Genomic DNA, 15,499 nt, shown 5'->3' with positions numbered 1-15,499 from the left:
TGGTTATGAGGACAAAATAGAAGATAATGTCTCAGAGCCCTCAGTCTTGTACAGACGAGGCACTCGGTAAATGCTCGCTATGTGTGTGTGTTCCGTACATGTGGATGTACGCATAAAATCAAATAAGATAATTGTGTAAGTACATGGTCTCTAAAGTGCAAGAGAATGTTAGACAACACAACATTTGGCAAATCTAAGGGAAAAAATGCATCCTAATAAGAGAAGGAGTTCTTATACTCTGTGTGTGCAAGGGATGTGGATGGTGTTAAAGAAGAGAGATTTTATTTGATTTTTATTTAATCCTCTGTTGGTTACCACTACCTTGGTCAGATGCTGTGTCAAGACTGGCAGTGGATTCTTCTATAGCTTTTTCTATTAGGAAGTTTATTAATGCAGAGAGGAGTTTTAATCATAGATGCTCGGATGAACAGATTTTTCTCTTTAAGAAATGAGTATTTGAATCCTGCAGCCTTCAAATTTGACAGCATCATTAAAAAATCTAAAACATGACCGTTAAATGTATTCATTGTTTATTATTCCCTGTATATACAAGGGAATGACTAAATTTTTCTTTCTTTCCAAGGCAAACCAGATAGTAGTCTTTCAATTTATTTGCTTTTTTCATCCTTAACATTTTAAAGTTTAATTTAAAAAATGTATTTTCATTTTCCCATGTATGCCAAGGCACGTACATGGGTGTATGTAAGTGTGACATGTACGTCCTAATAAATATGGACAAGTGTCCCTGTGTTCGCCATTAAGCTTATGAAAAAATTAAGAAAGAGATACTAGCGTTTTAGGGATTTAAAAACTTGCTTTAAGTTAAATTTTAACGGTAAAATTGAGAAAAGATCAAGAGTCAGTTCTCTTTTTCATTTATAGGATTCTTTAAAAAGAAGAAGATGGAAATTTGTTCAGTGTAAAAGCTCCATATTTAGTGTTTTCCCAGCACATTACAGAAAAAGAATATGTTTATGTTCTGCTTCTCTGATGAAAAATAACACTGGTCTTTAGCTTTCAACATCAGAAAGACTCATGATTACTCCCCAAATGTGTTTATTTCCAATGATTCAATTTAACAAACCCAGACTGAGCTCCTGCCGAATGCCAGGCTTCATGCTAAGTACCAGGGAGCCAGCGTGATTAAGAGGCCTCTGCTGGGGAAGGGGAGGCTGGAGATGTAGAAGCAACTATGCGGAAGGGTGTAGCTGGTGTATACAGAGCACTGCGGAGAACCACTCGGGGTCGGGGGTTGAGCAGTAAATTCTGGTTGGAGTCAAAGACCTGGAAAGCCGGTGGGAGCCAGCTCTCTGGCCCACCTCTGCAACCAACCCTCACCTTTGTACCCCCAGCTCCTAGTACAGGGCCGAGATGGGCCCCCAGGAGATGCTCCAGAAATATCTGTAGAATGAACAAATAATTGGGATCCTAACGGATCGTTAGGAGTGAGGCAGAAAAAACTGTGTGCACAAAATGCATGTTTATTACTGTCCTTCACACATTTGCTTGGCGATTCAGGATAGGGCATTGTTTTTAATGCTTTAAACGTTCTCTCCTCTGTTCTTTATTTAGGATATTGACAGCACAGATCAAGACAGATGGTGTGAATATATTATGTACCGAGGGCTGATCAGGTGAGCAGAGGTTTTTGGTTGCTGCTGTTTTATTATCTACCATCACTGTGATCTTTTGGGTCTCTCCTGGAAGGAGGAACTTTATAGAAGCAATTAATTTTGTTACTTTTTATAAACATTGGCTAGTTACACAGTTGAACATTTTTTTTTTTTCCAAGGCATGGCCTAATCATTTAAGAAAGCCTAAATGCTAAATTAAGCTTAATTATATAAAAAGGATACTGTATAAGTTATTAGGCATGATAAGCACATAATTGTGAGCACATGTTAGGAGGGGTACCAGACTGGACTGGAGGGCATGGCGGAAACACGGATCACAGAGTAAGAAAGCCCTGGGCTGAATTCCAGCTTTGCCAAGTTCTAATCATGTAATTTTCAGTAGGCTAACTCGCTTGTTGGAATCACTACTATATTATGGCGAGATCTCTAGATAAATTATATTTTATAAAATATCCCGGATATAAAAAAGTGAATAATATCCATACAATATATGCATTTATTAGTGTGAATATATATATCCACATATGATGTATCTAAAGGATCTTAAAATTAAATTTGTAGCTGTGTAAATCTGTTTTGTAGGCCCTATTTCCTAAAACAAAGCTAAAACAGGTTAATACCAAAAAAGGGACCAATCATTCATTTTTTTCAATCATTCATTCATTCAACAAGTATTTATTAAATACCTACTATCACGTGCCAGGCATTGTTCTCAGCAGTGGGGATCTAACAGGACCAAAACCAATCCTCGATGACCACGGAGCTTACGTTTTAGTGGAAGGAGACAGAGAATAAGCGCAGAAGAAAGAGAGCGCCAGGTGGTCATGTGCTGGAAAGGATGAGGCCAGGGAGGAAGGATGGGGATGCGGAGTGCGGGTCGGGGGGCGTCTGTGCCAGGGTCCAGAGGACAGGCAGCGGCCGGAAAGAGCCGCGTGCAGTCGTGTGCGTCCGCCCCGGGAAGAGCGCCGCCCGCACGGGAAGGAGCACGTGCAGAAGTCGGAGTGGCGCGTGCTCGGTGTTGGTCGGTAACAGCGAGGAGGCCGGCGTGGCTGGAGTTGAGTGTGATGGGAGCCGAGGGGACGTGAGAGAGGTGAGCGGGGACAGATCATGCAGACAGTGGACTGAGTCGCAGGTCCCTCCGCTAACAGGGTTCGTCAGTGGCGGGAACTCGCTGGAGACAGTCCCTGAAACTCACAGCTCTCCTCCTGCAAGCACACAGTCTTTGGGGGATATTTGACCTGATGCCTCTTCACTACCCTCCTCGGGACAGTGCTGGGAACTCTGATGTGCGCTTCTAGGTTTGGACCTCTCTGGGCCTTAGTCCCTTCTCCACGCAGACCAGGTCATCACCCAGAGGTGTCTTGGCATCGGCTACCTGAAGCTAGGAGTTAACGTTGAACTCATCACCCCCAAGTGGCCTTTATACTGCAAGATCTGTGGTCTCTGGTTATGAGAGAACACGGTTGGCTTCTAGGGGTGAGACGGAGTGACAGGATCAGTCTCTCTCCCCGGAGACCCGGCTTGCTCCGTCTGGAGTCCTAGTCTAGCGAAAGCGCCCCGTGCTGCCCAACCCCTCTTCACTGCATTCATCGGGCAACGGGCACTGGTGGGGCATGACATGTGCCAGGCACCAGCAGTAAACAAAACCAAGCCGGATTCTTGCCCTGGCGGAGGCAAGAAAGTCGCAGTTCCATGGTGTCCTAGTGTAGGAGGTGATGAGTATGGTGGGAAGCACCTGAGCGAGGGAAAGAGCGTCCGAGCATGGAGGTGGGGTGCCGCTGTAAATGGGGGTTGGGGAGGTCTCACGAGAAGGTGACATTGGAGCTGAGAGTTGAAGGAGTGGGTCCCATGGCGGAGAGAAGAGCCTTGCAGGGGCTGGCCTCTGCAGAAGCCCGAAGGCAGGAGGGCAGATGTGTCTGATGAAAAGTGAGGTAGGGCTGGCGTGTGTGCAGGGGTGAGGAGGTGGGAGAAGAGGTGAAGGGGAGTGTATGGGCAGGGAAGGGAGGCAGCAGACCATGTGGACTCTTCCTGAGAAAGTTGGATCTGACTTGATAAAATGGTGACCCTTATTGGTTCCTGGTGGGTTCATATGCTTCCTGGGAGGAGACAGGGAGACCCTTGAGTTGCCAAGATAGTTCCAGTTACACTAATAATGACACTAATGAACTCCAAAAAGCCCAGAACATGCCCATGTGGCTGTAGGACAGATAGCTTGACTATTATTTTTTGGTGTTTCCAAAGAGTTAAGGTGGGAGGGAGATGCCAAAGTGTGAGTTTTGTAAAGTATGTGATACCAGATTGAAAACACTGTTTCTGTTTACATTCCTATTAAACTCGTTGTTTTAATGCGGATATTAGAGCTTCTAAAAAACTGTTTATGATATATACTAAAGTAGGTATAAAATGAAGTTGGAAATATTGTGAGTTGCTAAGGAACAGTGATATTTATAGTACCAGTGCCCATAATAGCTGATCATTTGGCTCTGTATACTTGTGGCCCAAGACCTTTATCACCTCCCCTTGGAAGAGTGAGGTGGCAGATTTTTAATATATAAATATTTACATATATATGCTAAATATGGCTGGGTGGCTTGCACAACAGAGATTTATTTTCTCACTGTTCTGGAGACAGAGACAGAAAAAGAGAGTGCGTGTGCACACATATGCTGTATGGTGTCTCTTCTTTAAAGAAATTTTTTTTTAAATTTAAATTTGATTAGTTGGGGCACCTGGGTGGCTCAGGCATTAAGTGTCTGCCTTCAGCTCTGGTCAGGATCCCAGGGTCCTGGGATTGAGCCCCACATCAGGCTCCCGACTAGGTGGGAAGCCTGCTTCACCCTCTCCCCCTCCCCCTGCTTGTTTCCCTCTCTTGCTGTGTCTCTCTGTCAAATAAATAAATAAAATCTTTTTTAAAAAAACTCAATTAGTTAACTTGTAATGTATTATTAGTTTTAAAGGAGAGATCAGTGATTCATCAGTCTTCTATAATACCCAGTGCTCCTTACATCAAGTGCCCTCCTTAATGTCCATCACCCAGTTCCCCCATCCCCCACCCTCCAGCAACCCTCGGTTTGTTTCCAATGATTATGAGTCTCTTATGGTTTTTCTCTTTCTCCGAATACATCTTGTTTCATTTTTTCCTCTCTTCCCTTATGATCCTCTGTTTTGTTTCTTAAATTCCACATATCAATGAGGTCATATGGTAATTGTCTTTCTCTGATTAACTTATTTTGCTTAGCATAGTGCCCTCTAGTTCCATCCATGTCATCGCAAATGGCAAGATATTTTTTTGGATGGCTGGATGGCTGAGTAATACTCCACTGTGTATATATACCATCTCTTTATCCATTCATCTGTCGATGGTCATCTGGGCTCTTTCCATAGTTTGGCTATTGTGGACATTGCTGCTGTAAACATTGGGAAGCAGGTGCCCCTTTGGATCACTACATTTGTAACTTTGGGGGTAAATACCTGGTAGTGTAACTGCTGGGTCATAGGGTAGCTCTATTTTCATCTTTTTGAGGAACCTCCACACTGTTTTCCAGAGTGGCTACAGTATTGAATCAGGATCCCAGCCCTATGATCTCATTTAACTTAATGACTTCCTTGGAGGCCCCATCTCCAAACATGGCCCACTAGGGTTAATTTGGGGGATGATACAGACATTTAGTTTACAACAGATGGAAAAGGTAGCAGAGCTAGAGCAAAAAAAAAAATCCCCAAATTTATATGGAACTGAAAAACACCCCAAACAGCCAAAGCAGTCTTGAAAAAGAGCAAAATGGGAGGCATCACAATTCCAGACTTCAAGCTCTATTACAAAGCTGTAGTCATCAAGACAGTATGGGACCAGCACAAAAACAGACACATAGATCAATAGAATAGAATCAAGAACCCAGAAATGGACCCTTAACTCTATGGTCAACTAGTCTTTGACAAAGCAGGACAGAAAATCCTGAGAAAAGACAGTCTTTTCAAAAAATGGTGGTGGGAAAACTGGACAGCCACATGCAAAAGAATGAAATTAGACCACTTTCTTTCAACAAACACAAAAATAAATTCAAAAGGATGAAAGAACTAAATATGAGACAGGAAACCATGAAAATCCTAGAGGAGAACATAGGCAGTAACTGCTTTGAGATCGGCCGTACGAACTACTTTCTAGATATATATCTTGAGGCAAGGGAAATAAAAGCAGAAATACACTATGGGGACTACATCAAAATAAAAAGCTCCTGCACAGCAAAGGAAATAGCGTAACTAAAAGGCAACCTATGGAATGGGAGAAGATATAGAAGGTATTTGCAAATGACATATCTAATAAAGGGTTAGTATCCAAAATTCATAAAACTCAACACTCTGCAAATGAATAATCCAACTAAAAATGGGCAGAAGAAATGAACAGACATTTCTCCAAAGAAGACATCCAGATGGCCCAACAGACACACCAAAAATTGCTCAGTATCAGTCATCAACAGGGAAACACAAATCAAAACTACAATGAAATCACCTCACACCTGCAGAATGGCTCCAGTCCAAAACACAAGAATGACAAGTGCTGGCGAGGCTATAGATAAAAAGGAATCCTCTTGCACCCTCAGCGGGAATGCAAACTAGTGCAGCCACTGTGGAAAAAACAGTATGGAGGTTCCTCAAAAAGTTAAAAATAGAATCACCATATGATCTAGGAATCGTACTACTGGGTATCTACACCCAAAATGCAAAAACACTAATTCAGAAGGATACATGCCTCCCTATGTTTATAGCAGCATTATTTACAATTGCCAAATTATTATCAGCCGAACTATCCATCAATAGATGAAGGGGTAAAGAAGAAGTGGCACACACACGCGTGTGCGCACACATACACACGCAGAGTGGAATATTATTTGGCCATAAGAAGAATGAAATCTTGCCATTTTCAATATCATGAATGGAGCTAGAGATTATAATGCTAAGCAAAATAAGTCAGAGAAAGGCAAATACTATATAATTTCACTCATATGTGGAATTTAAGCAACAAATGAGCAAAGGGGAAAAGAAAGAGAGGGGCAGGCAAACCAAGACACTCTTAGCTAAACTGATGGCTACCAGAGGGGGTGTGGGGGGCATGAGTAAAATAGGTGGTGGGGATTAAGGAGGGCACTTGTGATGAGCACTGCACGATGTATGAAGTGTGGAATCACGATTCTGAAACTGATATTACACTGTATGTTAAGTAACTGGAATTTAAAGTTTAAAATAACCCAAATTAATTAAGTTAGGGATTATTGTTTTTGATGTCTGTCTATAAAACCAATTCTATAACCTTGATCTCAGCCACCTCATTTAAAGTCGTGTACTTCATAAGCACTTAATAAATACTTACTGGATAATAAGAGGTTCTTTGTTTTAGAAGACCACTTGGATTGTCTGGTTCCTTAATGTCAAGGACTTTTAGAAGGACCTGGAAGGCAGCATCTATGACATGAGTTGGAACTTTGATCTTAGAGATTTGATAAACAACAAAAGTTAGATTTACTAGAGACAGTGACCTAGAATGACAGGGAACTGCACAGATTGGGGACCTGAGCTTAGACAAATAGCTCAGCCTGTCAGACACCTTATTGTGATGCTGTCACAGATCTCTTTCCCTTCATGGTGGGCAGACCTGCTACCTCCATGCACCCCAGCTCTGGCTTTCTGTCTCTATTTTGTACGTAGCTACAGCTTTTGTTTTGAATCTGTCTCCTACTACTTGTCTGGCTCCAGTCCCCACCGCCTGTCACCCAAATTACTGCCGTGGCCTCAAATGCTCTCCCTTCTCCCACCCTTTCCCTGGAGTCTGTTCTCTACACAGCCGCCACTGCATTTCTGCACAGAACCGCTCAGATGTCCCTCTCACTGTCCGAAGAATATCGGGAAGTCCTTCGAGTGGTCGGCGCGGAGAGCTCCGACCTCCGCCATCCCTGACACGCGTGCAAACACATCTCCCCGAGGGTTTGCCCTTGTGCACTCCGCTTCCATCGCTGGGCCTCAGAAAAGTCCAGCCCAGTCTCCTTCGGGACGTTTGCATTGGCTGTTCCCTTTCCCTAGAGCACCCTTCTGCCAACATCTGTCTGGATTGATTCTTTACTCCGTTCAGTCTTTTGCTCCCTGTCACTGCTCCGACCATCTGCTATAAACTACCAACCTCTGCCACTTAGCATTCCCTGTCCTTTCTACCCAATTCCTCTGGGATCCTTGGGTACTTTTCACCACCGGATAGATTTCATACGTACGCACGTACTTGATTTGTTCTCCCCAACTGGACTGAAAGCTCTTTGGGGACAAGGGTTTTGTTTTGTTCCCTGTTTCTCCCCCCCATCTAGAAGGATGCCTCTGCGTGTTGTAGAAACTTGATATGTATATTTGTTCACTGAATAAGTGAATGAATGACACAGCTAGTTTTTTGTTTGTTTGTTTGTTTTTTGAAGAGGCAAAATATAAATAAAATAAAATTAATTCTTGGTTGCCCATGGTTCCCCCGTTTTCCCATCTGGGCCTCTTATAAAATGCTCTGATTTTGTGGAGAACGGAATGCTCTAAGCAAAAACAGGATGTGCAATTTTTTTTTTCAGACATATAGAATCTTTTATTTTAGAGTTGTAAATGTGGAAGAAAATAGATAGTATTTGAAAGGTAAGAAAGCATTTAGGCATACCCTCCTGGCATTCTGGAGAATTCCTGTTCCTGATGCAGAACATAATTGTGTGATAGGTGATTTGTTGAGACCAGAATATTCATTAGTGTGCATTTCGTTGATTAAATGTGTGCATGTTTCTTATTCATTCATATAATAAGAGCAGTATTTAGATAAATATTTGGGATAATAAATCTAGCTAATTCTAGCGATGTACCCAGTAGAGTCATGAATGGGGAAATTGGCCTAATGACGCGGGTGATGTCTATTAGGTCTCATCAGATTTCTGTACGGTGATAAAACCTTTACAGACTGTTTCTATTTCTGCCACAGACTGGGTTATGCAAGAATCTCCCGTGCTCAAGTGAGTGACTCTGAAATTCAGATGGCCAAATTCAGGATCCCTGATGACCCCATTAATTACAGAGACAACCAGAAAGTAGTTACAGACCCGAGGGAAGTTCCAAAGGAAATTCATTTTAATCCTAGGTGAGTACAGTCCTTCCTGAGGCATCTGCCTTCCTTCCCTCTATGGACCTAAATATATTATTATCCCGTGGCGAGTTCCGAAGTAAATATGGTTCTAGAGGTTTGTTCAGGGAAGGCTGCTCACGGTCAGAATGATAAGATCCTGGTTGGGTTGAAGTTAGGTCCCTGCTTTCTGGGATAGAGTAAAAGGTGACGGTCCCAGGGTCAGGTGAGAAAGATCACCTGGGCATCATCTGCATCACCACCAGCCCCGCAGTGATAGCGGATATTTGAGGATTCTGTGTCCCGGACTCTGTTCTGCGTGTTTTGGGTATTCTCTCTGTGGGCGACCATTGGGTCGGTACACTCATTATCCTCATTTTATAGCTAAGAAATTAAGGCTGAGGAAAATGAAATAACTACACTAGGGTTACACGGCTAGTGAGTGGCAGAGCTCCGAAGTGGGAGCTGTCAGCAGGGCTGGGGTGCTGAGGGTCTCAGCTCTCACCGTACAAGGACTTACCTGAAGCGCCCCACCTCTGGCTCTGAGTCTTAAAAAAATCATTCCCGGGGCACCTGCATGGCTCAGTGGGTTAAAGCCTCTGCCTTTGGCTCAGGTCATGATCCTAGGGTCCTGGAATTGAGCCCCACATCGGGCTTTCTGCTCAGTGGGGAGCCTGCTTCCTCCTCTCTGCCTACCTTTCTGCCTACTTGTGATCTCTGTCTGTCAAATAAATAAAATCTTTAAAAAATAATAAATCATTCCCAGTTACTCTAATGTGCAATTAGGACGGAGGCTACGTAGAGTAGATAACTCATTTCCACCGCCGAGATTCTAGCATGTGAAATATATTGGGTTTTGTTTAGTTCTAAATAGAGGTTATCTGAGAAACCCATTTGCAGCAAATTATGTGCTTTGGAGGAGGTGCTCTTTTTTTCTTCCCATGACTAGATAATGAGAAGAAATGTCTGCATAAAACCAAGCCCAGAACATTACATTACAAGCCCATGTACTTTACTATTATCTGACATTTCTTCTACTTTTACCAGCTCACTGCTCTAGAAGCTTCTCAGACTTCATTTGATTTGCTCCCCCCGGGCGTGGAGGCATGGGGGGAGGGATGGTGGAATGTATCTGTTTTCTTTTTCTTCCTTGTCTCTCCTTACAACAAGAAAAAGCCATGCCAAAGTGTGGGGAATGAAGGCAAGGAGAGCTACACCGAGCCTTGACTCCTTGTATCACTGTGTTTGATCTCCCCCCTTGCGTGTGTTATACGCTGGTAAAGAACATGTGCTCCGAGAGACACAGGGGACAGGGTTCCAGTCCTCACGCCTGCCAGCAAACAGCTGGGGAACTGTGGGCAACTTGGCTAATCTCCCTAAGCCTCGAGTCTCTCACCTGCAAAATGGGAAAAGCAGTAGTGCTCCCCTCCTAAGATAATTTAAGGTTTAAACGAAACCTAGTGCTCCTAGAATAGCCCCTGGTGATACATGTGATTTTTTTTTTTCACCCCGTTCATTACCTTTGTGCTGCCCATGTACTCTTGGCACATTTCAATAAAGTTGTTTGAGAAAAAAAAAAAAAAAGAAGTGCATGGTGAATGCTGAGTAGGGGGTAGATACAAGAGCAACAGTAACACTGTAGTAGTCACTGAAGTGAAATCCAGAGTTTTCTGCCTTTGGTTGACGGAGGTGACTTCTTACACGGAAGCTTGAAAATCTGGGAAGATAAAGGTTCCCCCATTTCCTTATTCTCATACATAAAGAGTGTGGAAGGGGCACCTGGGTGGCTCAGTCGTCAAGCATCTGCCTTCGGCTCAGGTCATGATCCCTGGGTCCTGGGATCGAGCCCCGCATCGGGCTCCCTGCTCTACGGGAAGCCTGCTTCTCCCTGTCCCACCCCACCTGCTTGGGTTCCCTCTCTCTCTGTCTCTCTCTGTCAAATAAGTAAATAAAATCTTAAAAAAAAAAAAGAGTGTGAAGAAGTCCAAATAAAATATTTTTAGCTAATCACAACTGCAGATTGATCCAAACCACCTGTGAAGGGAGCTAGATCTGCTTTCCCACTCAGAGTAATTATGAAAATAGCAGAAGCATAAGTAGAAACCTTGTCTTAATTTTAAAAATCATATATATATATATAGAGAGAGAGAACATATATGTATATATACACACATATATATGTATTGAACATTTATATATATACGTATATATGTATTGAACATATATATATGTGTGTGTGTGTATATATGTATTGAACATTTATCAAATAAAAATAGTCAAAGAATACTAAGTTCATCAAAAATTCCATTCCTTAATTCAATAGGTTCACATTGAGTACCATGATGTCATCCCCACGCTAGGCCTTGTGCTAGATACTGAGGACAAAACGGTGAATAAAACCAAGTCTTTGTCCTATGGAGATTATGTTCTAGTGGGGAGCTAAGCAATTCAAAGTTATCACTGGTAACAGTTTTGGATGCATCTTTGCTTCTTATATGCACATATATCTATATATCACACAGTCATCTCAACTTTAGAATTGTGTGAAACTTATATGTACAAGGGATTCTGTATAGTCATTCTATTTATAATCTCATTTTTTCCATCCAAATAGCATATGATGAGCCTCCTTCCATAATAATGTATTTTTCTGAAAATGTTTTTAAATGATTGCATAATATTCTATTATATGGATGTACCAAATATAGCTAACCAAGTTAGTTGTTTTTACACATTTATTCTTTCATTATTATAAAAAGTCTTCTGGGGACTCCTTATTATATCTTTGGGCATATCCTTGATTACTTCCCTAGGACTCAGTTCTAATCTGATAATAGCAGATCAGGGGTGTTATTTTAAATTTCTTACTGTTTTGAGATGACAAAAAACCCCAGACCTCCTATCTGCATTTTGGAGGTTATGTGGATATTGCAATTGCTGATGAAGAAAAGTAAGTCAGTGGCTTCATTTATTCAGGTCTTAGTTTCCTTTCTAGTGCCTTTTGTATTTCATCATCCCAACCCGAGCTGTATAATTAATGAATTACTCATCAGCAAAGTGAGTGGTTCATTTGTAGCACCTACAGAAGATTTAGAAGTTGAAATTGTGCCAAAGTAGATTACATATGCATTAATGTGACATAAATAACATTTCAGGTTTCATGATCCCTTCATCCATAAAATGGATATTATTCAAACTGAAGACTGGAGAAAAATCCAGACTTATTTTCCACCAGTGTTATCAGCCAATAATTCTTAAACAGTTGTGCTTTTGGAATGATTCATAACCATGGAAAGAGGACTCTGAAGGCTAAATGTGTAGTCTGCCTTTCCCATGTGCATGAATCCCTTTTTATTTCTGCATTTGCTGTTTTGTAAATTGATCATCTCTCTCCTGATTTTATAATAGATAAGTTAAAACCATAATAGATTATGGTTGAAATTTTATATAAGAATGTACCTTTCTGAGTGGCTTTTACATGTCAATTACTTTTTTTTTTTAGATTTGGATCCTACAAAGAAGGACACCATTATGAGAATAATCATCATTTTCATATGAGTACTCCCAAATACTTTTTATAGGCTATTTAAAACAGGATTCATCGACTGAGCAAGTCTAAGGAAAACAAAAGTAGAAGAAGAAGAGATGAATGAAAGTGGGGAACTACACACAAAGATCCTCAATTTGGAAAAAAAAAATATGGCATTTATGCAGTGGGAAATTCTATCAATTTATAAAATATATTGCTAAGTAAAAGCATTTTACCAAATTGTGTTTCTTAAATTTCTGATAAAATATAGAATATGAGGTAATAGAAGAAAGCTTTACTGCTAATTTATTTTGTTGTTTTGGATGGAATGTTCTCTATATCTGTTATGTCCATCTGGTCTAGAGTATCATTCAAAGACACTGCTTCCTTACTGATTTTCTGCCTAGATGATCTATACATCGATGGAAGTGAGATGTTAAACTCCCCTACTATTATTGTTTTACCATCAGTTTCTCTCTTTATGCCTGTTAGAATTTGCTTTATGCATTTAGGTACTCCATTGTTGGGTGCATTATATTTATAACTGTTATAATCTCTTGTTGGATTGATCCCTTTACCATGTAAATGGGCTTCTTTGTCTCTTGCTACAGTTTTTGTTTTGTTTGATTCTGTCTGTTTTGTTTGATATAAGTATTGCTACTCTCTATTTTTTTATTTGCTTACATTTGCATGGTAAATGTGTTTCCTTCCCTTCACTTTCAGTCTGTGTCTTTATGTCTGAAGTGCGTCTTTATGTTTGATGTGAGGCAGCGTACTGTTTCCTTTGCTGTGCAGAAGGTTTTGATCTTGATGAAGTCCCAGTAGTTCATTTTTGCCTTTGTTTCCCTTGCCTTTGGTGATATGTCTAGTAAGAAGTTGCTGTGGCCGAGGTCGAAGAGGTCACTGCCTGTGTTCTCCTTAGGATTTTGATGGATTCCTGCCTTGCATTGAAGTCTTTCATCAATTTTGAATCTATTTTTGTGTATGGTGTAAGAAAATGGTCTGGTTTCATTTTTCAACATGTGGCTATCCAGTTTTCACAACACCATTTGTTGAAGAAACTGTCCCTTTTCCATTGGATTCTTTCCTGCTTTGTTGAAGATTAGTTTACTGTAGACTTGAGAGTCCATTTCTGGGCTCACTATTGTGTTCCATTGATTTATGGGTCTGTTTTTGTGTCAGTACCATACTGTCTTGATGATTACAACTTTGTAACAGAGCTTGAAGTCTGGCATTGTGATACCACCAGCTTTGCTTTTCTTTTCAACATTCTTCTGGCTACTGAGGGTCTTTTCTGGTTCCATACAAAATTTAGGATTATTTGTTCCAGCTCTTGTGAAAAATGTTGATGGTATTTTGATAGGGACTGCACTGAATGTCTAGGTTGTTCTGGGTAGCATAGATATTTTAACAATTTTGTTCTTCCAATCCATGAGCATGGAATGTTCTTCCATTTCTTTGTATCTTCCTTAATTTCTTTCATAAGTGTTCTGTAGTTTTTGGAGTATGGATCCTGTACCTCTTTGGTTAGGTTTAGTCCTAGGTATCTTATGGTTTTTAGTACAACTATAAATGGGATCAATTCCTTAATTTCTCTTTATTCTGTCTCATTGTTAGTATATAGAAATGCAACTGATTTCTGATTTTTTATTTTATATCCTGCCACATTGCTGAATTCCTATATTCCTATATTCCTGAGTTCTAGCAATTTTGGAGTGGAGTCTTTTGTGTTTCCCAAATAAAGTGTCATATCATCTGAAAAAATGCTCCACATGACTTGGCATCAGCGAAATACAAATCAAAACAACAATGAGATCCACCTCACACCAATCAGAATGGCTAATATTAGCAAGACAGGAAACAATAAATGTTGGCGAGGATGTGGAGAAAGGGGAACCCTCTTACACTGTTGGTGGGAATGCAAGTTGGTACAGCCACTCTGGAAAACAGTATGGAGGTTCCTCAAGAAGTTAAAAATAGAACTACCCTATGACCAGCAACTGCACTATTGGGTATTTACCCCAAAGATACAAATGTAGTGGTCCAAAGGGGCACCTGCACCCCAGTGTTCATAGCAGCAATGTCCACAATAGCCAAACTATAGAAAGAGCCAAGATGTCCATCAATAGAAGAATGGATAAAGAAGAAGTGGTATGTATATATACACATACATATATGTATATATGTACACATATACATACCACTTCATACATACATACATATACATGTGTGTATATATACACATATACATACACATATGCATATGTGTGTACATATACATGCATATATACCACTCCATACATACATACATATACATATATGTATGTATATATATATATATATATACACATGCCACTTCTTTATCCATTCTATTATATTATATCCATAATATTCCATTATATATATAATGGTATATTATTATTCCATTACACATATATAATGTACATATATATGTATATGTATATATGTACATTATATATGTGTAATGGAATAATAATACATGTATAATATATATAATAATATACATATACACATACATACATATATATGTGTATATTATATATATGTAATGGAATATTACTCAGCCATCAGAAAGGGTGAATACTTACCATTTACATTGTTGTGGCTGGAACTGGAAGGTATTGTGCTGAGTGAAATAAGTCAATCAGGGAAAGACAATTATCATATGGGCTCATTAACATGTGGAACATAAGAAACAGGGCAGAGGACCATAGGGGAAGGGAGGGGAAAACAAAATGGGAAGTCATCAGAGAGGGAGAAAAATCATCAGACTCTCAACTATAGGAAACAAACTGAGCATTGCTGGAAGGACATGGCTGGGGATTAGGGTAATTGAGTGATGGGCGTTAAGGAGGACACATGATGTGATGAGCACTGGGTGTTATACAAAACTGATAAATTATTATCAGTTTGACAGCTGACACTAATGATGTACTATATATTGGCTAATTGAATTTAAATTAAAAAAATACAGAAGAGCTAATATCTATTCTTCTCAAACTATCCCAAAAATATAGAAGAGGAAGGAAAGTTTCCAAATACATTCTACGAGGCCAGCATTACCTGGATACCAAAACCAAAGACACAACAAAAAAAGAAAACTATAGGCCAATATTCTTGATGAACATAGATGCAAAATTCCTCAACAAAATATCAGCAAACTGCATTCAACAATACATTAAA

General features: G+C 40.4%; 1 protein-coding gene across 1 annotated transcript in view; it reads left to right on the top strand.

Annotated features, from left to right (window-relative positions):
- The window catches only part of CWH43 (cell wall biogenesis 43 C-terminal homolog), a 57,487-nt gene extending 44,815 nt beyond the window's left edge, over window positions 1-12,672 (top strand). Inside the window, exons 14-16 of the mRNA XM_059161761.1 lie at window positions 1,573-1,634; window positions 8,629-8,784; window positions 12,269-12,672. Coding sequence (XP_059017744.1) covers window positions 1,573-1,634; window positions 8,629-8,784; window positions 12,269-12,347 — 297 coding nt within the window. The 3' untranslated portion in view covers window positions 12,348-12,672. The remainder of the gene's footprint in view (window positions 1-1,572; window positions 1,635-8,628; window positions 8,785-12,268) is intronic.
- Window positions 12,673-15,499: the final 2,827 nt, after the last annotated feature.

Source organism: Mustela lutreola, chromosome 1 (assembly GCF_030435805.1).
Source record: "Mustela lutreola isolate mMusLut2 chromosome 1, mMusLut2.pri, whole genome shotgun sequence".
NCBI classification, from domain to species: Eukaryota; Metazoa; Chordata; class Mammalia; order Carnivora; family Mustelidae; genus Mustela; species Mustela lutreola.
This window is presented reverse-complemented; position numbering and strand designations above follow the sequence as displayed.